At 44.7% G+C, this 27,140-nt stretch overlaps 1 protein-coding gene across 8 annotated transcripts in view; it reads right to left on the minus strand.

The window, feature by feature from the left end:
• Positions 1 to 27,140, minus strand: part of DGKK (diacylglycerol kinase kappa) — a 524,126-nt gene that overhangs the window by 140,391 nt on the left and 356,595 nt on the right. For all 8 annotated transcript variants that reach the window (XM_069211876.1, XM_069211875.1, XM_069211872.1 and 5 more), the window contains one exon: positions 10,704 to 10,814. In XM_069211876.1, the coding sequence (XP_069067977.1) occupies positions 10,704 to 10,814 (111 nt within the window). The remainder of the gene's footprint in view (positions 1 to 10,703; positions 10,815 to 27,140) is intronic.

The following is a 27,140-nucleotide window of genomic DNA, read 5'->3' on the forward strand; positions in this document are numbered from 1 at the left end:
TGGTACTTATGTTGCAGCATTTGGGATCACCTCAATCAATTTTGATTTAGGGCCTGATTTAGAGTGATGAGTCTCTCCGTCACAACGTTCCATTTATTTTTTCAACATTTTCATCTGTATTTATCCATATTTATTTGTTGCTAATTTTTTCTGTATTTATCCATTTTTATTTTGTGTTTGCTGTATTAATGAAACTGCAATAGGTATTTTTCCACATTTATTTAACTGATAAATGGATCCTCACATTTGAATGCCCAAAAGGTTTCAGCAGTATATGGGTGGCTAGCGTTATCTGAAAACATTTGCATTGTAGCATAACATAAATGGATGTAGATCTGCACTTCATTAAGCTTAATTAGGAAATCTGTTGTCTTTTTTAATCTCCCCTGCACTCAATCTGTACACCTACAGACCTGGCACTTATGATTGACAGCAGAAAAAAATCATCCAAAGAAGGCCTATTTTCCATTTTGTTCTGTATTTAAAAATAAATGCAGAACGAAGAATAAATAGTTTTCTGTCTGTTTTTATCTGTAAAAATCAGTAAAAATGGAAGACTGCGACCCTAGGTATAATGGGAGTTAGGTTTCGGCGGACTGGATATCTGTCATCGTAGTGACGGAGTAACTCGTCCGCCGATATCTAAAACAGGACCTTAGTCTTTTCTTCATACGAATGGAAATAAGTTGCAGTAATCAGCTTTACTACCTCTTTCCGCTGTTATGAGCGGAGTAGTTATCACAAGTTATTAGTTGGTGTTCACAGCCAAGGGCTTGCCATGATGTAATGAGGTAATATTGTGTTACTCAAAATAGAAGAAAGATGTAAAATGCGCAGTAACCTGATTATTGCACATTGCACTATTTCGCCGAAGTCCTGTGGTGCACTTCCGCTGGGCTCTTTAACGGGGTGACTATGTATTGTCAGGGCAAAGCAGCCACATGGTTGGTTTTGCAGGACTGCGTTACTTTGCAAGGGTTTCGTACTGGTGCCTTATTCATTTTCTGTTCCACGAATCTGTCTTTTAGTGTCGCGCTTGCAATTCACTCAGGTGAGCCTAAAGCATCATACTCTGTCTTTTCTAAATTTCGCACACTTTACCCTCTCATTGTCCGGCATTAGAAATGTCACGTCTGCAGATATCAATCCGCCCTAAAATGTTCTGAAGGTTTCAATTCAGGTCAGTGCTTCGCTCGTGCCTTTGTTCTGGCGATTAAAGAGACTTCTGAAAGCAGCTCAGACACATATTTGGCTGGAAAATAGATATTGTTTTCACTCTCAAAGAAGCCCAGATTTCCATTAACTTCCCCCCCCCCCCCCGTCCTGTTAGCTAATAGGATGATCTGTGTACACTCTACACCCTGCAGAAGATGGTTTCGACTAAACCATCCCTGGTTAGTATATCAGATATAAACCATCAAGGAATTCATAGGCACCCAAAAAGTTGCATTAACTACAAAATGGATGTCGACGGAGTCCCTGCAACATGCATCCTGTGGTATCAGCCTTCCAGGCACTCTGCCTCACGTGGGGCCTCTGGATTATAAAAGGGAACCAGCATTACACTGTAAAGTTAGCCCTCCCTGGTCAGTAAATCGTAGCAGTCAACCAGTCATGGCTTTCCATGCAGCAATACTGAGCATGCTCCGAATGAAACCACAACAGGTCCACCCGTTCATGTATGACACCATAAGCCAGTCTCGACTTTTAAAGCAACCGAGACCCATAACCTAATACGTCCAATAGGAAGAGAGAGCTCGCGAGTCCTAACAGGCATTGTAATGCAGCATAAAAAGCTAGGTCTGGCTGAAGGTGCCACAGACCACGAACCACGAAGGGAACTGGAGGGCCGTACTTATAATGGGAAACGCAAAACTGCAAGTTCCAGCAGCAGTCGTGCAAGGATTTTCAGAGCTGTAGGCAAAATAACATTTTGTCAGCTGGGTGCTCACCATCTACTGAAACCACCACTGGAAAAGTTAACATATATTTCTTTTCTGGATGGGCGCTGATTATTAATAGTTTACTGATGTGTGTGTGGGCATGAGCTGTCTCAGAAAGAAAATATTATCATTATTATCGTTGTGCCTTTAAAGAAACCAATATGCTCGTATTTCTTTACGTTGCGAACAAAAATGCTGTAAATATGTTTTCAGAACAGCAAAGCAAGATGTGATTAGTGAATAACACTGCATATTTACGACAGACAAAACATCCCTGCAGCACGCATTTCCTAAATATTAAAAAAAATCATAAAGCGTCAATTAAAACGTCATCACCTCAGCAGAGATACACAAATTTAAGACCACACAATAGCTTGCAAGCACGTCATGTTGGATCTGCAGTCTAACGAAAGAGCTATCTGATGACAAATCACCAAAAACTAATGAGACTACACATTTTAGAAGGCAGCATACACAAAATGCCCATCCCAGCACTGGGAAACCAGGAAAAACACAAACAAAAATGTCTGATGTGGCAACCCAGAGCCAGCTAGCTCACTGTATTGTTTTATTGTATTTTTTGAAGAACAGATGACAATAGGTTATCCACATAAAAAGGTGTATGTTGCTAGAGCAAAAATAACAAGCATTTTCAATGCAACGGGTCTTGCATTTGTTCAAGTTAGAGCTATTAGCGTTGTTAAGCAAAAAACAAAACACGGCGCGATCGCGCTATGTGAAATGCAGCGCGATCGCAATGCGTGGAAAATAAACAGATAAAGTAGTCCGGACTCCAGGCTGAAAACATCGAGCCTCGTATGTTTTTGGTACTTTACCGGTGCTGTGTAGGTGGGCTAAACACCGGAAAAGGCATGACGTATGCATGCCTTTCACAAATGAAAGCAAGCGGATTTTAAAAGGCAAGCCCACGAACCAATGTAAGTGACTGATGTGCCATGGGCGTGGTTTGAAGCCCAAAGAGAGATTACAGAATGGATGGAGCACTTTGTGCTCGCGCATAAAAAGGGGCCTATGTCAGTTACTTAGGAGTGGTGTTCTAAGGCTGCTGCGTTAACTAACCTTCACCGAGTCACTGGCCCCAGATCCCATCATACTGGGTTCTGTGGCCTGAAAATGAAGCTAAAATTCAATAGCAAGACATGAGGGCCTATTGACAGCCTGGGTAAACATGGGTCTGATGAATGCAAAACGTCTGGGTGCAATCATTCTGCTAGTTCTTTCTAGCAAAAGCCTAGCCACATTTACATGGGGGCGGGGGTACAGCCAGCCTAAGGCAATCTACCAGTGCTTTACAAACATCCTTTCCTCAAAACTAGTCTCCCCTGGACATTGGCCGCAGAGGAGCAGCATGAATGAGAAGTCGAGGTCGTCAATTTCACTTTTTGAAGATAGCTCTCAAATGTTATCAAATTGTTTGATTCTCTGTAAAATCACTGCAAGACCATCTACCCGCATCCCAAAATCTGTCAATATTGGGATCACTTTTGAACAGGCCATCTGCCAGCCAGAAATGATGTGGGTACTCTCAGTGCTAAATTCACAACATCATTTTGCTCAAAGTGCTACACGACAACCTCCTAATGCACTTTTTGGGACCTCTGCATTAATTTGGTGCTGCAGGTAGTAGGTGACCTACAACTGCTGGCTCACGTTGCTTTAGCATCCTAGACCCTGACCCAGCACGAATGATAGATGAAAATGCCACATTTGCATGTGTAGATTTTCATAGGAAGGTCACTTAGAATTACATCTGATAAGCAAAGGGAAATAATGCCCTGAATCAGACATCTCAGATGCTAACTCAGCCTCTCCCTCTGAGGATGATAATCTAAGTACCAACTAAGTACCATTAAACTGGGTAATAGTATCACTTTTCAATTTGACGTCACTTAGTAAGACCAAGGCTGTAATATGAACGTACAGTACAAAAAACACATGGAGCTCCTGGCAAATGATTACAAACGATGCAAGCTGCACTCAGTATTTACACCAGCAACAGAAGGCTAGTTCTTTGCATAAGCACCATACAATTATCACAAGCCTCCTGATGCTTTCATCCAAGAGGAAGCTTTTCTGAAGTCTTCTCACAGTGTGCAGCGCTGTTCCGCTGTCAAAGGGGTGACATGATTCAGCGTGTGCTGTACTGAAAATATTTACTGCATCAGTGACCTGAGAAGTTTATTTTTTATGGATGTGTCGCAGAGACCTGGAAAATATTCAAAATGACTCTTTGGTTTAGGAAAAAACCTGAGATGCACACCTTAGGTGTGAATATGGGGTTACTATGTTATGTTGAAAATGAGGACATAGTTAATCGAAGAAGTTTGCTCCCTTATTATCCGTGCAGGTGTAATGCATGAGGAAGTAATGCTCTTTGTTGAATGGAGTGTTGGCACTTAGGTGGTCATTATGAACATGGCGGTAATGACTGTCACACCGGCGGTCATTACTGCCAACAGCATGGCGGTCCAGACCACCATATTCTGAACACAGTAGTGAACTGGCTGCCAAGCAGTCAGTTCACTGCCACCCACCGCCAGGCCAGAATTGACCGCTGGGCTGACGGTAGGCACATTCGACCCGGCTGTGGGATTATGATCCCATTTCCACCAGGGATTTCCTGGCGGGATACCCCGCCTGGTAATCCCTGGCGGAAAGCATACGGGTGACAGGAATTCACATCCTGGTCACCTGTTTGTGACATGCCAGGCCCCCCATTGCCACTACCCCCACCCAACCCCCCAAGCCCCTAGAACCGCCCCCACCCCTGAACCCCAAAAATCAAACCCCAACCCTCCCCACCCAAATTTCCATGTACGCCTCCCAGCACCCCCCTCACCATCCCCCACCCACACACCCCCTACATACAGGTCCCCCCAAACCCCAACACCCCACATCCTCAAGTACCCATACACCTACATGCACACACGCATTCATACAAGCAGACACACATCCCCCCTTCATAAACACTCAACCACACCCCCATGCAATCACACACTCAAACACACATCCTCTTTCCCCCCTTTCCTCTCAGGCAGCACTTACCTGTTCTGTTGTGCTGTCCAGGAGGGAACGGGCTCCTTGGATGCCACTCCGCTGGCATCGCCGTGCCTCCATACACCGCCACGCCTATAACTGCATCATGGCATGGCTGTGTATGGACTGACGTGGCGGTGAGGGTGGAGCAGCATCTACCCCCGCCATCAACCGCGAGCATCGCGGGCCTCACCGCCATCAATGGCGGTGAGGCTCCATGCGTCAGAATATGGCAGGATGCCTGCCACCGCCACTGGCGGTCTTCTGTCGACCGTCAGCATGGTCGGCGGCTATGCATTCCGCCGTGATCCACTGATCATAATGAGGGCCTTAGTCTGTGGCTATGCTGAGCTCCACTGTATATATACTACTAATGCGATCACATAATTAAGAGTTTGGGGACTGTTATGGGTAAATATAAACCTCCACTTGTATCAACAAAATATCTTCTGATGTGGTACACAGTAGCAGATGATCACAAATCTATCCTGATTAGAGTTTGGGGACCACTACACATGATTATTGAACACAGGATTTACCCTCAAGATAACTACACCATGGTACTCAGATGTAGATTATCACAAATCATACAGGGACAGCTAAATTGTGTTTTGTTTATAGAGTTGTGGGACAGTAGTCAGTGCTTGATTTGTAAAACAGTAAGTGCCGGTGCCGAAACGTTTTATGGAAGCCAACAGACGGCGCTGAACCCCCTCACAAGACATCCCTTCAAGGAATGTTGCTAATTCTAAGAATCCTAGTGCAAATAATAATCTAAATTTAGAGTCAGGACAGCTTACTCGCATGATAATTAATTGTTGCGGTCATGAATCATCGTGGTATAAAATAATTGAGCATAAATGCGCATTACCTTGCAGTTGGCCTTTGTAGGACAAGGAGCCATGACTAGCCATTAGGGACAGCTACTGACAGCAGCTGCTACAATTATCTCTCTGACTGCTACTGCTGCCAGTGTCCTTGCTTCACATGGCCTTAGAGGGTCATTGACCAGTCACTTCCTGTCATTTCTACTTCTTCCTTAGTCAGTAATCAGCCGCAAATAGAAAGCTATTGAGGAACTAAGGGTGGGAGAAGGCTTCAACCTTGTGGTCTAATGAGGGTGCTGAATATAGTTTAATGTCACTTGTGCTGCAGCCTCTAACATACTGGTGAACAGCATCCTTGCAGGGAGCTGAAGGTAAAATCCCATTGTTACAAACATGTCAAATGTAGTGGTGGGCTGGAACAAAACCAAATGGGAATTAATCTAAGATCCATACTGGACAATCAGTTTGGTGAATAATGGGGCGAAAGTGCAGCCCATTTAGGGTCCCATTAGTTACAACAGGCAGTAAACGGGGCACCATTAATGGGCATGGAGTACATCCATGTACATAAGGAGGAAATCTAAGCACACTGTGATGTATGCTCTCAGCTTCATGCCAATTGCTTTATGTTTTGTTTGGAACATTTATTTAGTGTTTTGAACGTAAACCACAGTACAAACCGCAGCGTGGCAATACAGAAGCATGGTAACATTACAACAACTCCATGAACAACCACATACATATTAATCAGCTCCTTCTCCAGGTCTCCCTCCTTCCAGCCCTGAGTCCCATCTTCCCCTTCAAACATCAACAGAGCGAGCATCTCAGGCTGCAGTCCCAAGCCATCCTGCAGTTTAAGATCTGTTCTACTTTTATTTTAAGCTCCTCCACTATGGCCCACTCCCCGGTGCATATTTCTTTATGGCTACCAAACTTAAAAGTGCTTGAGTGGTAGTGAGGACGCATCGTGGCGCTATCCGAGGAAGCATGTTGGCGCTATTCCAAAGCACTTTCACTGAAGAGACGGTGCTTGATGAGACATGTCCTCAGGCCACTCATTCCACCCCCTGGCAAGGAACTGGGCACAATTCGCCTCAAGCACGCTGGAGGCAACAGCACAGAGTAGGTGTTTGAGGGCATTTTAAATATTCCAGCAATAAGAGGGAGGATGCTTAGTACTATGAAAGTGGGAGCCACTGTGGCCCATGTTTCAGGCTCTTGCGTTTTCTTAGGTGGGGCTTAGGGTTTATCTCCTTTTCAGGTTATGTTTTTGTAATGCAGCCTTAACCCATCACCTTGCCCTTTCCTCCTACATCTCCTTATGAGGGCAGGACCAGGCCGCCTGCAATTTGCCCACAAAACACTCAGCAAGGTCCTGTTCCTATGCCCCTCCCTCATGTTTACCAATGTTTGACACATGGTACATTTACTTCATCACTCCTATCAGGGCGTCCAGCACAGGGAAAGTGAGTATTCTTCTGGCCTCTTTCCGTCTGGTCCTGCTAGGGCCAGAATCCACCCCGTTTGTACCATTGTATAAAGTTCTTGAAGTACTCAACCCGACCCTTGCTTTTATTTTCTGTACTCTAGGCACATTACTTCAAAAGCCTTACACGATGATGACCATTTATTCTCGGTCTGTAAATTCTACCCATACAAGTGGGTAGCACCTTCATCTCTTCCGGGAGGAGTCCATAGTCCCACTATTGAGGTATCTGAAGGTTTCCTTGTTTTGCACTTTCAGCACTTTTAAGTTGAACCCATAGTCTGATTTACCCATGGAAGTTCTTGTGTTGTGCCTTCACCACTTCTTGGTGGATCCTACTGCCCTGCTACTGAGGTATCTGTTAACTTTCTTGAGTTACCCCTTAGTCAATTGTGGGCTACCCCATAAATATTCTACTTATGGACCCCTGGATTTTCTCAGGTTGCATCTTCACAGCTAGTATCCACCTCATAGATCAGTATATGGCGCTGTTAACCTATTCCCTTGGATCCGACTAACACCTCGAAGAGGAGGGGAAGGCCCACTAACCAGGCTATGCTACTATTTAAAATAAATTATTGCTGCAAGGCCTCACTCTACTCATATCACAACCAATTATAAACTAGAGCATGTGTCAGGACCCCCTGCACCTAACCAGCTATTTCCACATAGGTTAAAATACACCCCCATCCTATGTAGCCAAGCGTACAGGTCCTATAATCACTCAGTCAGCAAGAGTGCTGCTGTGATGGTACACTAGGCGGCTGTTGCACATTACACAAGTTCTAGATAAATAACAGCCTAAAGACACACTTTTGTTTCATCTTTTGTGTGTGTCAGTGTGCTTGTGGACCCCTGTGCCCTTGGAAACTATATCAGGAATGTTAACCTTTAACTCTCACAGGACACCACAATGTTGAAGCCACTGGTATACATGCTGTCCTGAAGGGTGGCCCAGCACATGTTGAGAAATGCAGATCTGAATCCGGATCATCTAGAAAATCTGTGACCCTGGCTTCCACGTGGATCCCACTGCTGTGTAAAGGGGGTTGTGCCTACCCTACCACATAGTACATCGCAAACTAACCTGTTTAGGATTGCTGTCTCATAAAAAAATATTAAAAATTGAAAAATTCGTGAGAAAAAGAACCCTTTATTTTTAGAGATCAACTTATTGGAGTGGTGCCTCTGCTGTGAAAAAAACAGTGTTTTTTTCTCCCTGACACTATTGGAGTCACAAGGAAAAGGCAAAACAAAAGCTCCGTCCCTTTTCACTCAGGAATAATGTGATGGAAATGTGGCTCATTAATGGAAACAGCATCACATTTTCAGCTGATGCTCTGCCCAAAATGGATGTGGCATCATTTAGTGTGTGCGTGTGTGTGTGGGGGGGGGGGTTTGTGGGGGGGGACTGCAAATTGTGTGATTATTTCTGGTTGGCTAAAACCACAATTCTTACATTCTCCTTTCTTGACAAAAACCATGTTTTTAGAGCTTGACGTGGTATTTCGCATTTTGTTCTGATTGGTCACTCGTTTAGATTCAGTGGTGATCATCACTAGTTTGGTTCTGAACCCCGATATGTTTCTCAGTTCATCTTTGCGTGGCGTCAGATACAAATAACCCCTTGAGTCTCTTGAGTCTCCACCTTGGGTGGAGTGTAGAGCAAAGGTGTCCAGCCGTGGTCCAAGAGGACGCGATCCATACCAGGTTTTCAAGATAACCTATGACTGCGTACATTATTTCCATTTTTGAGGGTGCTTGGAAAAGCTGGCATGGTTCAGGCCTTCACCGCCACACATTGGGCATCCTTCTTTCAGGGAATCAGATCAGGTGACTGGTGCCCAGATAGCCCTGTGCTCCGACCCCCAGTTACACACCCTCTAAAAATTGGTGATTGGTCTTTCGGGTACGTGTGAGATTAAGGAAAAGCAAGACAAAGGGGATATCAGAGACACGACAAAGCAGCAAATATCCTGGCACAGCTATGAGCACACCTGAAGCTCCAAATTCTGCGTGTAGGTCAGTTTGCGGCTTAAGGAACCAGCTGTGTCTGTGATTTGATGTCACTTGATTTGTTTGACTACGTTTTGTATCCTTCTGGGCAGAACTCTGGAGAAAACTTTGACAACCTCAGTAAAATACAAATTAAAACAATCCAGTCCCAAACCCAGAGGCATAAGGTGCACTTCCGGGGGCACAACCCTATGATTCTCCCATAGCAACAGTTGCTGTTTGTGATGAGGGTGGGAACCTTTTAGATGTCACGCATCCTGTTCATCTTTGTGTCCATCTATCGCAATTGTAACACTTGAAATGCTTGGTATTTCTGGTCAGTGTTACCATGTTACTTCTGTTAGTGAAGTATTTTGTTTTTGGACTATTTGGACAGCCTGTTCGGCATCCATTTACTCTCTACTGCTGCCAGTTGAAGCACTTGTTTACCTAACAAGGTGTGTGTTTTTGCTGGATCTTTTTGCGTTTGTTAAATCTGTTTTATTAATTTCATTTTCAAATAGTCCTTGTGGTTCAACTATACGCAACATCTTGTCAAGTATTGACTTTTCCTACATGATGAGTTAATAAAACGACTAAACATAACCAGGTCAACACTAATAGAGAGGAAGCAAAAGACATTGAAAAAAACACAAAAGACAAAAAAATAACTGTGGGAGAGAATCCCAAAAAAGTAATGGCACCGCCATTATGGAGTACATTGAAACCACGCATGTAATGTTTTCTGGCTCACAACTTTCTAGTCTTTTTTATCCCATGCAAGCTACAGACATGTTATTAATCCTCACGCCAGTAAAAAAGAAGGTGGTATCTGTCTTGGAGATAAGTCTCAGGGTTTCCAGGTAAGCCATGCTATTGATGACAGTGAGCTGGCTGTGACCAAATCTGTTAACACATGGTGCATTCAGTGAGTGAAAACAAGCTCAGTGGATAAATGTCTGAATCTACAAGATTCTAGGTTGGACTATTAGCAAAGCACTGCTCTGAAACACCAAAGACAAAACTAATGACCCAACGAACAAGAACTGAGAGGAGTTCTGAGGTCATGAGCACATATCAAGAACAGTGGTGGGAAAGAGAGCATGATCCAGAAACTCATCAAGGTTGGAGCTCAGTCTCAAGCCATTCCTTAACTCAAAAAGTCAAGCCTTGAGGAGAAAGCAGTTTGAGAAGGACAAAACAAGTCCACGGTCTGGATGTACGTAGGTGCAGAAGACACATCACCTTGGGCACAATGCCATCCAAAATTGTTTATGAAGAAGGCATATTCCTCCTATGCCAGCAAGCCTCTACCTCTAGTTGTGTACTCCTACCATTATACACACCTCGTGGCCACATAGCACTCTGAAAGGAATTAAACCACACTTGTCGTACCTTTGAATCCTTGGCATAGTAGAGGGTCCTTCCTCGCAGTTTGAAATATCGCCTCTTCCATCTCTGGAAAGAGCTGGTTTGCTTCAGTAAAAGGCCCTCCTTCACGCTTTTCTGAAATGAAAAGAGCAGACCATCAAAATGGCATCCAAGTCCTTTATCCACTCGCTTCCCCAACAGCTAAACTTCCTTTCAGGTAGCTTTTTAGTGCTTTTCCAACACACTAACTAATTAGGAGGTGCTTAGGCACACTACAGCATTCCTTGAACCCCTGTAAGCTCCTCTGATTGGATAGAAGGTACCCCATTGCCTCAGTGAAGCAGAAACTTTTTTAAATAAGGTAACATTTGCCCAACTCCAACAAAAGTTCACAGGATCACCATTACATGTTTACAAATGGCTGCAAATGAAAACTATACGCTTTACCTGATTTGAGTACTGTCCTCAATGGGTCATGGCATGCACTATGTGCTTCCTAATACCAACGCCAGCTTGTGGCTTGTTTGAACCATCTGAACACAAATAACAGTCTGAATGAAATTGTTGACTTCTGTGCATCTCAAGAATACATCAAAATGTAAATATGGTCAAGGGGAGGGAAAAAGATTGAAGAATGCTTGGACCCTTGTGGGAAAAGGATACAGGATTGAGCATAGCTTAGGCCCCTGTAGAGAGATACGAGTCAGTGGATATAGGATAATGAAACAATGATAAACAGGTTGACCATGGATTCGGCTTGTCTGCTTCACGCTTTTGGATCTTGCTTTCATTTTTTGAAGCAACAGATCTCATGAACTCACTTTAGAAAGCAAGAGTCGAGACTCATTTCACTTAGGTAAATTACCATTACATGACAGAAGGCTGTACTAGTAGCAGGAAATATGGCCTACACCTCTCAGTAAACTAAGCTTGCACTTCCTGCACTGAGGGTACAAATCATGACTGCACTATAGTGAACCAGAGATAAGTAGAGTCCTCTGGTTATCTCTGCTTTAATATAGTGCAGCAGCAAAGCTAAGGCAGCTCTTTCTGTTGCACTCAGTCTAGTACATCATCATAGCCATGATTTGTACCCAAAGAGTGCAGGAAGTCCAAGCTCAATATATTGAGAGGTGTAGGCCAAATATACAACAGTGCAGAATGCCATCCTAACTCTTTTAACAGAGGGACAGCCTCTTGATGAGATTGTAAGATGCCATAATGTTCCGTGCATCACCTACAAAGCGATGAACTCAAGCGCTTCACCCTATTTAAAAGCACACAATGAACATTGGGCAATGTAACACTCACAGTAAGAACCTTATAACAGAGACAAAACAGAGGAAGGCCAAGGCAAGTCACCAAGCCTTCTCTTGCCATGTTCCAAGGACCTGAAACTCCTTGCCTTCGTAGACCTGGCATCCATGAGTAATCCTCTAGACCTCAGCGGGTAATTTCCTTTTCCTGTCATTATCTCCTCCCTCATTCCCCTGCCTTGTTCTTTTCTCTTAGATACACACCTTTGTACAGTGTTCTGTTAATTTCATATACATCCCCATATATACAAGAAGCATACATAAGCTGCCTATGCTGATTTTGTGGGTACTAGTAGCCTATAGTCAAATTTCCTATATTATGCAATGTGATGTGGAACCCTGTGAAATTCTCATCATCTCCTAAAGTGGTGCTCTAACATTTTACAAGGTGAAGGCAGTACATGGGCAGTCTAACAACTGCTGTGCCCTTTCTTTTTCCCATCCCATATTGCCAGCTGTTACCAATGATGGGGATTTCAGAATACCACTTTAATGACGTCTAGTTTGGGTGCAATGCCTAATGATACTTTTTTGAGTGAATTACCCCTTTAATGGGACTGACCAGCCGTCATCACCATATCCTGAAGATGGGTGGTTGAGTCTTAAGACCTGCTGTGACATCATTGAAGGCAAGACCTATTTAAAGGTGTTGACATGCCCTCTTTAGTCAATTTTGAATCACTGGCCATTGCCAACAGTGCTTCCCTCTGTTTAATTAGGTTAGTCATTGAGACCCTCTGTGATGGCATCTCATGATGGTCTCTTAAAATGCCAACTGGATGCTCTGGAAGAGCCACTGTGGGCCCCTTAGTGCAAGAGGTGAATCCCAAGGCTTATGTTCTTTTTATCAGCGAGTAGTGTTTGGTTTAATTTAAACCATTGTTGAATAATGAGCCTGAGCAGTAGACCCATAAGCCCTTACCCTCTCTGGTGCCTATGGGTGATGGTTGTGTATGGGTTAAATTCTCCAGGGAGACATGGGCTTACATCATGCCCTGCAGATTGAGGGCTTTCACCAAAACAATACCATATGCAAGGTATGTCCAAAGCATGCCTTGTGAAAATGCTAAACAGGCCATTTGTATTTCAAAGGATAAAACCACATTTATTTTCGAAACTGTTCCCAAATGCCGAAAGGTTAAGTTATAATCCAATCCCAGGAGACGGGTGAATTATTAATATAAAATAATGATGTATATGCAGATAGGTATTTACAGTGTTTGCACAGATGTTATTGCACTCTCAGATTCTTTCATTACATTTCTACTTTGTCAATGCACAGATGGTGGAGCATTTCCATTCTGTCATTCTTAAATTTCTAGGCATCTGTGTGTCAGTTTTCACTTGGGTTTGGCTAGTTTTCATTTCATTCTAGCTCACGTGCAAATATGTCATTCAAGTTCCCTTGGCCCAGTCCTGAACATTTAATAATTCCCTGTTCTCACTGCACTGGGCTTTGTTACAGGTCAGATACTGTCCTTAGACCGTGTATATGTTCTTGAAGCTCTTCCTGTTTCTATGCACCTGAGTTTTTTGAAGCAGGATCCCCTTCCCCATACATGGTGATAGCAGCAGACCTACGTATGGGGCATCAGCTATTCCCCACCTCTCAGGAGAGCAGGGCCTGTTCAGCTTTCATCTTTGCACAGTGCCCCTCTCATTACAGTGCCTACCTAAGGACTGCTGGCTGCAGTACCTCATGTCCTGGTCTGATGCTAGGCCTGACCCTAGTCAAAGCCGACTGATGTGATTCCCTAAGGCAGTCGCGCTAACCTCTCAATCAGTCCTGTGTAGGCACTGACGCTAGTCCAGTGACTCGACTACTTGCCACGGGCAGACAGAGGGCGCTGGGATACGCTTAGTGGCACCTACCCACTGTGGTTTTAACTGCAGCACAGCCTTCTTAGGCACTAGTAAAAGCGCTTCGTGAACGTGTCCAGGCTGACACTGACCAATGCCTTAGAAGTGTATTTATAAAACAGACATTTAAGGGGAGAGATTTCAAAGTTTAGTCTCGGTTTGCAAAGTTTGCACTTCACTCAATTTTCAAAATAACACATACTTGCCAAAGTTCTCAACTATGCCCAACAGAACACTTCAATGCAGAAAATAAAGTTCCTCCCACAACATTGCAAGAGCCTGTGAAAGTGACTATCTTGCATGCACATTTAGCAAACATTTTCTCTTGCTATTTGTTTTATAAAACTTGGCATACTCTTATTTTCAAAAGGTGTGAAACGTTTTTACAAAAGGTTTACAGAATTGTGTAAAATCCTTTTGGAACTGCTAACAATTGCGTGGGCTTAACAATGTTGCTGGTGAACTGATGCAACACCCTGAGAATACCTAACTAAGCAGGGAGTGCCACTCAGCTTATTTTCCTTCTTTCCATTAGTGTCCACAGCTCCCTATGCTTTCAAGGTGTGCACCATGAACAACCACAATATCGGTGGACCAGAAAATCAAGGACAAAATATTGAGAAAACAAAAGATCGACAGGTAAGTCTACATTTTCTATACCTAACTCCACATATGTGTACCCATGTGGTACATGTGTCTTCGAGGTACATAGATTTGGAGTTAAGAATGGTAAATGTATACTTCCATACACGCACTTACCTTTCACTATTTTGGGCCTGATAATGAGGCTGGCGGTCACTAGACTGCCAGCCCTGCGGTGGTGGTCAGGACCGCTGCAGCGGTGGCGGTCCTACCGTCACATTACGACTCTGGTGGCCCGACCACCAGGGTACCGCCGTCTCCACCGAAATTGGTGATCCCGATGGGCTGACGGCGGGTGCAGGTTGCAATTTGCCAGGGCAGCGCTGCTGATTACAACCTGGTTCTCCGCCAGTCTTTTCATGCCGTTTCATCGGCAAAAGGCTGGCGGAGAAGAGGTGCAGGAGGCCATAGGGGGGCCCCTGCACTGCCTCAGCCCTTGGCACAGGCAGTGCAGGAGTCCACCTGCCCAGCACCCACTGCTGTGCAGACAGTTCGCATTACAAGGGTGCTGGTGCCCCCTGTGGACGGCAGCATTGCTGCTGGCTCAATTATGAGCCGGCAACAATGCTGCCGCTATTTTCCCGCTGGGCTGATGGGCAGAAACCTTGGTTCCCACAAGTCAGCCCAGCGGATAAGTCATAATCGGTCTGGCGGGGAGGAGGTTACCACCACAGTAGTGGCCACCCTGTCAGGAGTTTGGCAGACGGGTGTTCCTGTCCGCCCAACTCGTAATGAGGGCCTTTGTCCCTTGATGTTCTGTCTTCGATAACCTTGTCTTTTGAGATTGATGGTGTCAATATTCAGTAATACAGCCCTTTGGAGCATTTTATATCCCCTATCTCCAATAATTTTCACTCACTTTATTTTCCTCCTATGGAAAACAGTCCTGCTAAATGGGTTCTCTTCGTAGATGTGGGGTATAAGTACATTGGGCTATTGCGCTGACATTCAAAAACAGTTAAAAAAGAAAATTGTTTCCTATTTCACCCGCCACTGTGCGCGTCCAATAAGACAGCAATCCAACCAGGAGGTCCCAGATATTAGAAACAGTCAGAAACAATCAAATGGACATTTACAAAGAGTGATTTTCTATGATATTGCTTAAGACAGCATGAAAAGTGAAGAACAGACACATGTTGTTTAAGGACTTTTAACCAAAGAAAAATTGAAACTTGTTATTGTGATGTTCACCAATCAATGAAAAGTGATTACGGAATTAGAAAGGTGAGTCTTTTGTAAGGAGGGTGTGCAACGTTATTCAGTTACCACATGTTATCATGGGCACCTTTTATCCAAAAAGCTTCTAAATATTAGGCGAGCAAGTATGAGATCCATCTGCCCAAATTACATAGGATGTAGATTGGAAGAAACGTTTTTACAAAATTCAGTTTGGGTGGAAATGCCCTGCCTCTCAGGAAAGCAAGCCAGCAGAAAAATATCCATGGATCTGGCCACTTCCGCTGTACTATGCAGACAGCCCCCAGTTTATTTATCCTTTCTGGTTTTACCAGGTAAAGGAATGTAAGGAGAGTGAGAAAAGGAGATGGGGCATTGTGGATAAATTGCAGGTTTCAGGTTCTAGAGATGTATTTTTCAGTACTGATTTCTCCATTTGGCAGAACTGCATGATCCTTAGCAAATTTCCTGCTGTCCATATACCCCACTTTCTCTTCAGGTCTGGTGTTAGCCACGACTTTTTGATTTGATGGCTTTGTCGAATCAATTACATTTTACTTTAACTCACTAGAGAAGTAGGGCCAAAGTACGGGGCAAAGGATCAGCCATTGGCTAACTTCCCTGTGAGTGATGGCATTCTGTTCTTTCGCATAAAAAAACCTCCGCACGGAAAGTAGTTCCCTTCAGTGCCACATATACTGTGTCAATGTGTGCTTTTTGAGAACACACAAATGTGTTTGCTTTTAGATCATATTCTATTTATGTTAATGTCGGACCGGCATCTCCCCCAACAATAAAGTTTTACAAAAGCCAAGCATGAGAAAACAAGACAAGCATTGCTAAATCCACAAGGATGACAGCCAATGCCAGACCTATTAAGTTTGCCAATGCTTGTGTTACAGTGGGAGTGCCAACAAGTGGCTAAGTTTGTTGTGTGCAAACAATACCTTAGCCATGCAAGAGACAAAAAACAAATGAAGATATGCAAGAGAAGAGGGGCACTGGGACACTTTATGAGATGATTTGCAGTGGTCTTTATGCATTGGTCTTGTGGGGTATTTTTCGTTCAAATAAATATTTTCCAGTTTAAAGTGAATAACAAGGCTCTAGAAATGGAGACTGGAATGCGACTACTGAGGTCCAAGAGGTTTATTGCAGTCCCTTCACTTTGGCATTAACATTGGTGGCATTGTTTTATTACAGGGTCTTATGAGTCATTTTAGTTGTGTATTTTTGCTGAATATGGTTTCTCTTTTTGAATTCGCAATAAATCACTCACAGTGACGTAACAAAAGCCCCCACAGCCCTGCAGTCAGGAGCCCTGAGAGCTCCAAGGGATCCCCCTCAGAGCAGTACCCTGGCATGTGAGCTGTGGAATGTGTCCAGAAGGGGGCCCCTCCATGAACTTTGCAGATGCCCCCCTCAAGTTTTGTTACACCACTGTTTATAGTGCTTAATTTAAAAAACAAATTGCAGGGGCCCAAAGACTCCCTTTCAGCACACATCCGGTGCTGTCAAATACTGGAGAGCTGAATAGCAAGCCTGCCTAGTCCCGATTTCATATTTTTCTTCCACGATCATAGACTTACTCTCTCCTTATCTCACTCTTGCTGTTTTAATTTCATCCCTACTTCCTCCCGTTGTCGCAATTTCTATGTTTCTCTTTCCCCTTCTTTCTCCCTTTTCTGTTTTTCTCCCTCTTGCTTTGGGACAAAGTCTGATGATAAAAAATAAGTTCTGGTTTCCTAAATCAGTGCTGGTGCCCAACACCTGCAAGCACATCCACAAATTAGGTAGTGCTTTCTTATAAATATTATCGGTTACTCCCACACAGTTTCTCATACAATTTAAGAAAGACATGCTTTGGGGTCGGTTTTAGGGCACATTGGTGTCCACTGGCCCCCTACTATTAATTTCAAGACATCAGCTACCAGTGAAATGCAGGGTGTCACCTGCAGGCCTGGAAAGATGTCCCATACATTGATAGTCCCAACGCCAGACATGCTGCCAAAACTGGGGACTCTTCGCAGGCATGGGGGAGTTGCTGACACTGCGATTTGGGACAGTTCCAGTGAATTGGGAACAAAGGCGTTCGATGGGGCAGGTACATTCACACATGGAGCAAAGACATAGCATGTTATGTAAATGCTTCTGTCTGCTATCTCTCTCTTACAGGCACAGGGCCTTGAAGAACAAAATGGGACAGGCAGAAGGTGGTGGGAGTCCCATAACCTTCAGATAGAGACAACCCGGAGCATCCAGGAGATAGGAGTACTTTCTGTTTAATTTCCAAGGACTTGACGTGATTTCAAGGATTAAAGGAAGTGATTTCCATACAATATGCTAGGTCTTATTTGTGAAATACCAGGGATTCAGATTTGGTTTGGCTGAATCCAGGTTGAGCTATGAAATAGTTTATAATATTTTTCAGCACCAGTCATTGTGGTGGGTGGGATCTCTTTGTGGATTGGAATCATGGCCTCTGTGTTCTGCCTGGTTTGTTTTATAGGGTTGATAGAAATTGGTTGGAAGTATAGGGAAGTCTTGTGACTTTCAGAATTACAGGGTGCCCTGATATTGTTTCTGCACACCCAATCTGTAGTGAGAGAAATGTCCCAGTCTGTGCTGATTAATGGCAGCTAGCAATCAGTTCAGACTTTTCTGGGTGGTCCAGTCAGGAGGACCACCCAGAGAAGAGAAGTATAATTCATTTCAGAGCCCGCACGATTTATAGTCAGACATGGTGGTGCCCAGGTATGGTAGATTGTGAAGATTGTCCTGGAACTGGCCTTATTGCAGTGTCTGTCCTGGTGTGATCTTGAGCCCAGTGCTCGGCTCTTCAGCTTTGTTGAGACAAGCTACCTCATCTCCCTTATTTCAGGGACGGTCAGATGTTTAGTTCTTTTCTGAACTTCAGATGTTTTGGTGGTGCTTAATACATTTAGCTGACAATAGAATTAGTCCCCAGGCTTCAAGTGGGATTGGATATGTGTGGTGTGTGTGTTTTATGTCATTAAAGCAATTGCCCTAAGGCACATTATAAATATCTGTGACTGCTACAGCGTGCCACTGACTTGTATGTTTTTCTCTCTCTGAGCTTTCTGTTATTGCATACAGATATATAACACAAGAACTGACATAAATTTAAAATTAGCCAGGACTATTGGATTTGTCAGTGGTTGTCAATGTCAATGGTTGTTAGCTGTTTAAGATAAATAAGTAATAATAGTTATTGTGTTGTAAATAGTACTGAAAATGCTTCAGTTCTGAAACTGTGAGACTGTGAATTAAACATGACTGAGGAATGTTGAAGGGGTACCTGTCTTTTCTTCAGAGTGCCTCAATCACTCCTGTTATGTGCACTCCTTGTCAGTTAAGTGCACCCTTTTTTCCTTCACTTCCCCCCACTTTTCACTCTCTCCTGCATGCAGTTCCTCACATCGCCTTCACTTCACCACTCCACAATCATGCAACATACACACTCACTTGTAAGCAGTGCTTAATTTGTAAATAAATAGGTGCCGGTGCCCAAAGCCCTCCCCTTAAACAGGCGGCTGCTGCAATTAAATGCGGGAACACGGAATACTGAGGCAGAGTAATCCAGAAGCCATCTCAGGCCTCTTCAGTCCATATAAAGCCACTCCCTGCCCATGCAGCTCACTCTTGCAGCTTCCTTCTTTCTCCCTTTGTGACGCTTTTTCGTTTTCCCCTTCTCCCGTCTTTCCCATATGTGTCTTTTCCTCGCAGCAAATGCTCGAGGCAGAAGAATAAGCGCCGGCCCTCAAAAATAAGTGCCGGTGCTCAGCACCGGAAACAACAAGCACAAATTAAGCACTGCTTGTAAGCACTGCACTTTCTTTTACTTTAGTCTTGTCAATATTTTTGCAACTATGGGCCTCCTTCACACACATTTGCACAGAATCACAACTGGAACTTAAATACATGACCAATGGTTTATGATCTCTCAAGGGAAGCCAAGGATTGACTAACCATTATACTCTGAAAACCGTTCTCACCACTTACAAGCACTGTGAGAAAATGGAACTGTCTACAGCCTCAACTCCAGAGCTCTCAAATGTGGCCCATTATAAACACCTGGTGGTGACTCAGTTCAATGTATGCCCAATGCCAGAGCAATGCACTCACACTACAAAAAACTACAGAAGCACAACATCCTAAGAATTTAATGGAATGCAAGAATAAGTAAAACGTGAAATATAAACAGGAAATAAATCGCTGACATGGATTTCCTTAACGTTTTTTTTCCATTCATTGCTCAGGAATTGATCAGTTCTTATGTCACTTAAGTTAAGTACACAAATATAGGGACAGGTGTCAATGTCCATTTTTAATTATTGCTACTCGGTCTGAGACCCAGACGGACCTGGCCCAATTAAAGCCCTTGTTGTCACCTTTGCCAGAGAAAAATACCAGATATTTATTTGTGTTTTAAGATTCTGAAAACGTCCGGGCATATGTAAAAAAAATTGTATTCATTTTTAATATAGCTTGGGATCATAGAGGCAGCTCAGAAGCACTTCCAGTGTTATTTTTCCTGTAGGAGTGAATGGACTGATGAGGTGTTCTGCTCTGGGCCTATCTGTGGAATTTAGCTTACAGGTCTGTAGATCTTTTCCTGGATGCTCTTTGTGGGGGAAGCACAGTGCCTTAAAGGCAGAACACCAGTGCAATGCATGAGCATTGGTGTAATGTGTTCCCCTGCAGTATGAATGTGCAGTTAACAGAGGGCCGCTGGCATTATGCGGCAAGGGAGGAACAAATTATGCAGTAGGGTTCACTAAATTATTTGGCAAGCAAATACTAAATATTCGCCACAATGCAGCACATTTTCTGATAGTATCAGTTCATTATTGCGTCATTTTTACATGTTAACACTGTTTGGACAAAGGTTTAACCCTATTAGTACTAGTTTAACACCCACATACAGCAATATGGAACTGAAAGGTGAACAGCTAATTTTTGCAAAGTGCCTTCTGTTGCACAGGAACTAATGCTGCAGCATTTTAAGTAACTTGTGGACCCTTTGAACTACAAACAAAAAGTTTTTTTTTTGTTAACATTTGCAATTTGTGCAGCAAATAATGGATTATGTGGCAAATGTGGCAAGTCCATGAGTATGTGGAAAACGGTGCAGATGCAGAATCTCATAATTCCAGGAGCCTTGAGTAACAGTCTTACTGCGGTGCTTTCGATCCTTTGCAATCTGCATGGCAATGAGCTCTTTAGTGTAGGCCATTTGCATGCTTAACCTATGACATCACAAGGGTAAGTCTGTCCAGTAGCTTCTTTCTGAATCCCAGGTGAGTGAAGTTGAGACACATGGGTCTGTACTGAATAGAAAGTGCTCCTTATGACTTCTTTCACATGTGGTATCAGGGATAAATTTGCCTGAGATTTTGTACCTCCTTATATGTTGCTACTAGGTCAACCCTAGGGCTAGCCATTCTGCCATATGGTCACACGAATCTTTCAGACCAAAATAGTAACATATGACCTATATTTTAATTACATATTGGGTAGATGTAGTGTGTGATTCAGGCTATTATGACTCGTCACTCGTCATTTCACTCATTCAGAAAGCAGTAGCTTCCTTCCTCCATACGGCACTCCCACATTATGCAAATATTAAGGTGCTCAGTTGATAAAACTTGTTTTTTGGCTTTTGCTAAAGTGAAATAACGAGGCTAGCAAAACGGGCCGAGCGGATGTTCCCCGTCACCGGAGCAGAAGTAAAAATAGAGAACGGGCGGAACTCGCCGGGTTTCATTCCAAACATTCAGGGCGGCCTAACGGCCGGATCTGCGGTGTCATCACCGCCGTGCAGGGGTGCTGGGAGTCGTCCAAAGTGCAACATCACTCAAAGCTCCGGCTCTGACTCAATGCACGCAGGGCAAGCAGCCAAACATAGGGTTTACTACCACCTGCTACCGACCCAGAAGTGAGAGTGATTATCCGGGGTCAGCGGCTAGTTACGGGAACGAGGAGGCATTCCCTTTGTTAGCAAGATTCGTTACTCGTCTCTCACCCTCGCATGAGCACCTCAGGCATCTATTCCGAGATCTTGAGCAGGACGACTACCGCCCCTGCCTTCCAGGGTGATAGCATGTTTCACAGTTTTTGTGTAGTGCATGCATGCCAACACTTTAGGGTGACTAGAATTTTAACCACTTCGCTGCCAGGCCTTTTCCCCCTCCTGTGCCAGGCCTTTTTTTGCCTATTTGGGGCAGTTCGCGCTTAGGCCCTCATAACTTTTTGTCCACATAAGCTAACCAAGCCAAATTTGCGTCCTTTTTTTCCAACATCCTAGGGATTCTAAAGGTACCCAGACTTTGTGGGTTCCCCTGAAGGAGGCCAAGAAATTGGCCAAAATACAGTGAAAATTTCGTTTTTTTCAAAAAAATTGGAAAAAGGGGCTGCAGAAGAAGGCTTGTGGTTTTTCCCCTGAAAATGGCATCAACAAAGGGTTTACGGTGCTAAACTCAGCAGCTTCCCAGCTTTCAGGAACAGGCAGACTTGAATCCGAAAACCCAATTTTTCAACACAATTTTGGCATTTTACTGGGGCATACCCCATTTGTGCAATTTTTTGTGCTTTCAGCCTCCTTCCAGTCAGTGACAGGAATGGTCATGAAACCAATGCTGGATCCCAGAAACCTAAACATTTCTGAAAAGTAGACAAAATTCTGAATTCAGCAAGGGGTCATTTGTGTAGATCCTACAAGGGTTTCCTACAGAAAATAACAGCTGAAAAAGAAAAATATTGAAATTGTGGTGAAAAAAACATCAATTTTTCTCTACTTTTTACTCTGTAACTTTTCCCTGCAATGTTAGATTATCGAAAGCAATATACCGTTACGTCTGCTGGACTCCTCTGGTTGCGGGGATATATAGGGTTTGTAGGTTCATCAAGAACCCGAGGAACCCAGAGCCAATAAATGAGCTGCACCCTGCAGTGCGTTTTCATTCTATACCGGGTATACAGTAATTCATTTGCTGAAATATAAGGAGTAAAAAATAGCTATCAAGAAAACCTTTGCATTTCCAAAAAGGGCACAAGATAAGGTGTTGAGGAGAAGTGGTTATTTGCACATCTCTGAATTCCGGGGTGACCATAGTAGCACGTGAATTACATGGAATTTCTCAAATAGATGTCTTTTTTACACACACCCCTATATTTGGAAGGAATAAATGTAGAGAAAGACAAGGGGCAATAACACTTGTTTTGCTATTCTATGTTCCCCCAAGTCTCCCGATAAAAATGATACCTCACTTGTTTGGGTAGGCCTAGCGCCCGCGACAGGATATGCCCCAAAACACAACGTGGACACATCACAGAAAACAGAGCTGTTTTTAGCAAAGTGACTACCTGTAGATTTTGGCCTCTAGCTCAGCCGCCACCTAGGGAAACCTACCAAACCTGTGCATTTCTGAAAACTAGAGACCTAGGGGAATCCAAGGAGGGGTGACTTGTGTGGCTCGGACCAGGTTCTGTTACCCAGAATCCTTTGCAAACCTCAAAATTTGGCTAAAAAAACACATGTTCCTCACATTTCTGTGGCAGAAAGTTCTGGAATCTGAGAGGAGCGACAAATTTCCTTCCACCCAGCATTCCCCCACGTCTCCCGATAAAAATGATACCTCACTTGTGTGGGTAGGCCTAGCGCCCGCGACAGGATATGCCCCAAAACACAACCTGGACACATCACAGAAAACAGAGCTGTTTTTAGCAAAGTGACTACCTGTAGATTTTGGCCTCTAGCTCAGCCGCCACCTAGGGAAACCTACCAAACCTGTGCATTTCTGAAAACTAGAGACCTAGGGGAATCCAAGGAGGGGTGACTTGTGTGGCTCGGACCAGGTTCTGTTACCCAGAATCCTTTGCAAACCTCAAAATTTGGCTAAAAAAACACATGTTCCTCACATTTCTGTGGCAGAAAGTTCTGGAATCTGAGAGGAGCCACAAATTTCCTTCCACCTAGCGTTCCCCCACGTCTCCCGATAAAAATGATACCTCACTTGTGTGGGTAGGCCTAGCGCCCGCGACAGGATATGCCCCAAAACACAACGTGGACATATCACAGAAAACAGAGCTGTTTTTAGCAAAGTGACTACCTGTAGATTTTGGCCTCTAGCTCAGCCGCCACCTAGGGAAACCTACCAAACCTGTGCATTTCTGAAAACTAGAGACCTAGGGGGATCCAAGGAGGGGTGACTTGCGGGGCTCGGACCAGGTTCTGTTACCCAGAATCCTTTGCAAACCTCAAAATTTGGCTAAAAAAACACATGTTCCTCACATTTCTGTGGCAGAAAGTTCTGGAATCTGAGAGGAGCCACAAATTTCCTTCCACCCAGCGGTTCCCCACGTCTCCCGATAAAAATGATACCTCACTTGTGTGGGTAGGCCTAGCGCCCACGACAGGATATGCCCCAAAACACAACGTGGACATATCACAGAAAACAGAGCTGTTTTTAGCAAAGTGACTACCTGTAGATTTTGGCCTCTAGCTCAGCCGCCACCTAGGGAAACCTACCAAACCTATGCATTTCTGAAAACTAGAGACCCAGGGGAATCCAAGGAGGGGTGACTTGTGTGGCTCGGACCAGGTTCAGTTACCCAGAATCCTTTGCAAACCTCAAAATTTGGCTAAAAAAACACATGTTCCTCACATTTCTGTGGCAGAAAGTTCTGGAATCTGAGAGGAGCCACAAATTTCCTTCCACCCAGCGTTCCCCCACGTCTCCCGATAAAAATGATACCTCACTTGTGTGGGTAGGCCTAGCGCCCGCGACAGGATATGCCCCAAAACACAACGTGGACATATCACAGAAAACAGAGCTGTTTTTAGCAAAGTGACTACCTGTAGATTTTGGCCTCTAGCTCAGCCGCCACCTAGGGAAACCTACCAAACCTGTGCATTTCTGAAAACTAGAGACCTAGGGGAATCCAAGGAGGGGTGACTTGCGGGGCTCGGACCAGGTTCTGTTACCCAGAATCCTTTGCAAACCTCAAAATTTGGCTAAAAAAACACATGTCCCTCACATTTCTGTGGCAGAAAGTTCTGGAATCTGAGAGGAGCTACAAATTTCCTTCCACCCAGCGTTCCCCCAAGTCTCCCGATAAAAATGATACCTCACTTGCGTGGGTAGGCCTAGCGCCGGCGACAGGAAACACCCCAAAGCGCAACGTGGACACATCCTAAATTTTGGAAAAAAACAGAGGTGTTTTTTGCGAAGTGCCTACCTGTAGATTTTGGCCTCTAGCTCAGCCGGCACCTAGGGAAACCTACCAAACCTGTGCATTTCTGAAAACTAGAGACCTAGGGGAATCCAAGGAGGGGTGACTTGCGGGGCTCGGACCAGGTTCTGTTACCCAGAATCCTTTGCAAACCTCAAAATTTGGCTAAAAATACACATGTTACTCACATTTCTGTGGCAGAAAGTTCTGGAATCTGAGAGGAGCCACAAATGTCCTTCTACCCAGCGTTCCCCCAAGTCTCCCGATAAAAATGATACATCACTTGTGTGGGTAGGACTAGCGCCCACGAAAGGAAAGGGCCCAAAACACAACGTGGACACATCACATTTTTTTTATAAAAAGCAGTGCCTACCTGTGGATTTTGGCCTGTAGCTCAGCCGACACCTGAGGAAACCTAGCAAACCAGTGCATTTTTGAAAACTAGAAACCCAGGGGAATCCAAGATGGGGTGACTTGCGGGGCTCTGACCAGGTTATGTTACCCAGAATCCTTTGCAAACATCAAAATTTGGCCCAAAAAACACTTTTTCCTCTCATTTCGGTGACAGAAAGTTCTGGAATCTGAGAGGAGCCACAAATTTCCTGCCACCCAGCGTTCCCCTAAGTCTCTCGATAAAAATGGTACATCACTTCTGTGGGTAGGCCTAGCGCCCACAAAAGGAAATGGCCCAAAACACAACGTGGACACAACATATTTTTTCACAGAAAACAGAGGTGTTTTTTGCAAGGTGCCTACCTGTGGTGTTTGGCCTGTAGCTCAGCCGGCCCCAGGGGGGGGGGGCAGAAATGCCCTAAAATAAATTTGCCCCCCCGACACCCACCCCCCCCCGGGAGCGACCCTTGCCTACGGGGTCGCTCCCCCTGCGTGACATTGGCGCCAAAAAACAAATCCCCGGTGCCTAGTGGTTTCTGCCCCCTTGGGGGCAGATTGACCTAAAATTGGCCAATCTGCCCCCTGGGGGGCAGAAATGGTCTAAATACAATTTGCCCCCCCAGGGGAGCGACCCTTGCCTGATGGGTCGCTCCCCATCTCTAAAAAAAGAAACAACAAAAAAAAAAAAACACAAAAAAAAATTGCCCTGGTGCCTAGAGTGTTCTGCCCCCCCCCCCCCGGGGGCAGTTCGGCCTAATAATAGGCCGATCTGTCCCCCGGGGGGGCAGAAATGGCCTAAAACAAATTTGCCCCCCCAACCCCCACCCCCCCCCCCCCCGGGAGCGACCCTTGCCTACGGGGTCGCTCCCCCTGCGTGACATTGGCGCCAAAAAACAAATCCCCGGTGCCTAGTGGTTTCTGCCCCCTTGGGGGCAGATTGACCTAAAATTGGCCAATCTGCCCCCTGGGGGGCAGAAATGGTCTAAATACAATTTGCCCCCCCAGGGGAGCGACCCTTGCCTGATGGGTCGCTCCCCATCTCTAAAAAAAGAAACAACAAAAAAAAAAAACACAAAAAAAAAAATTGCCCTGGCGCCTAGAGTGTTCTGCCCCCCCCCCGGGGGCAGTTCGGCCTAATAATAGGCCGATCTGCCCACAGGGGGGCAGAAATGGCCTAAAATAAATTGCCCTCCCCCCCAGGGAGCGACCCTTGCCTAAGGGGTCGCTCCCTTTGCGTGAAATTCACGCAAAGAAAAAACTCTCTGGTGTCTAGTGGTTTCTACCCCCCTTGGGGGCAGATTGGCCTCATCAAAATAGGCCAATCTGCCCCCAAGGGAGGCAGAAATGGCCAAAATATAATTTTCCCCCAAGGGGAGCGACCCTTGCCTAAGGGGTCGCTCCCCACCAAAAAAAAAAAAAATGAAACAAAAAAAAAAAAAAAGGTCCCTGGTGCCTAGAGGTTTCTGCCCCCCCTGGGGGCAGATCGGCCTAATAGTAGGCCGATCTGCCCCCAGGGGGGGCAGAAAAGGCCTTCCCAAAAATATGCCCCCCCTGGGAGCGACCCTTGCCCAAGGAGTCGCTCCCTTTTGTCAATAACAATAATAAAAAAAAAAATCCCTGGTGTCTAGTGGTTTCTACCCCCCTTGGGGGCAGATTGGCCTCATCAAAATAGGCCAATCTGCCCCCAAGGGGGGCAGAAATGGCCAAAATATAATTTTCCCCCAAGGGGAGCGACCCTTGCCTAAGGGGTCGCTCCCCACCTCAATAAAAAAAAATGAAAAAAAAAAAATGGTCCCTGGTGCCTAGAGGTTTCTGCCCC

Source organism: Pleurodeles waltl, chromosome 10, assembly GCF_031143425.1.
Source record: "Pleurodeles waltl isolate 20211129_DDA chromosome 10, aPleWal1.hap1.20221129, whole genome shotgun sequence".
Taxonomy (NCBI): domain Eukaryota; kingdom Metazoa; phylum Chordata; class Amphibia; order Caudata; family Salamandridae; genus Pleurodeles; species Pleurodeles waltl.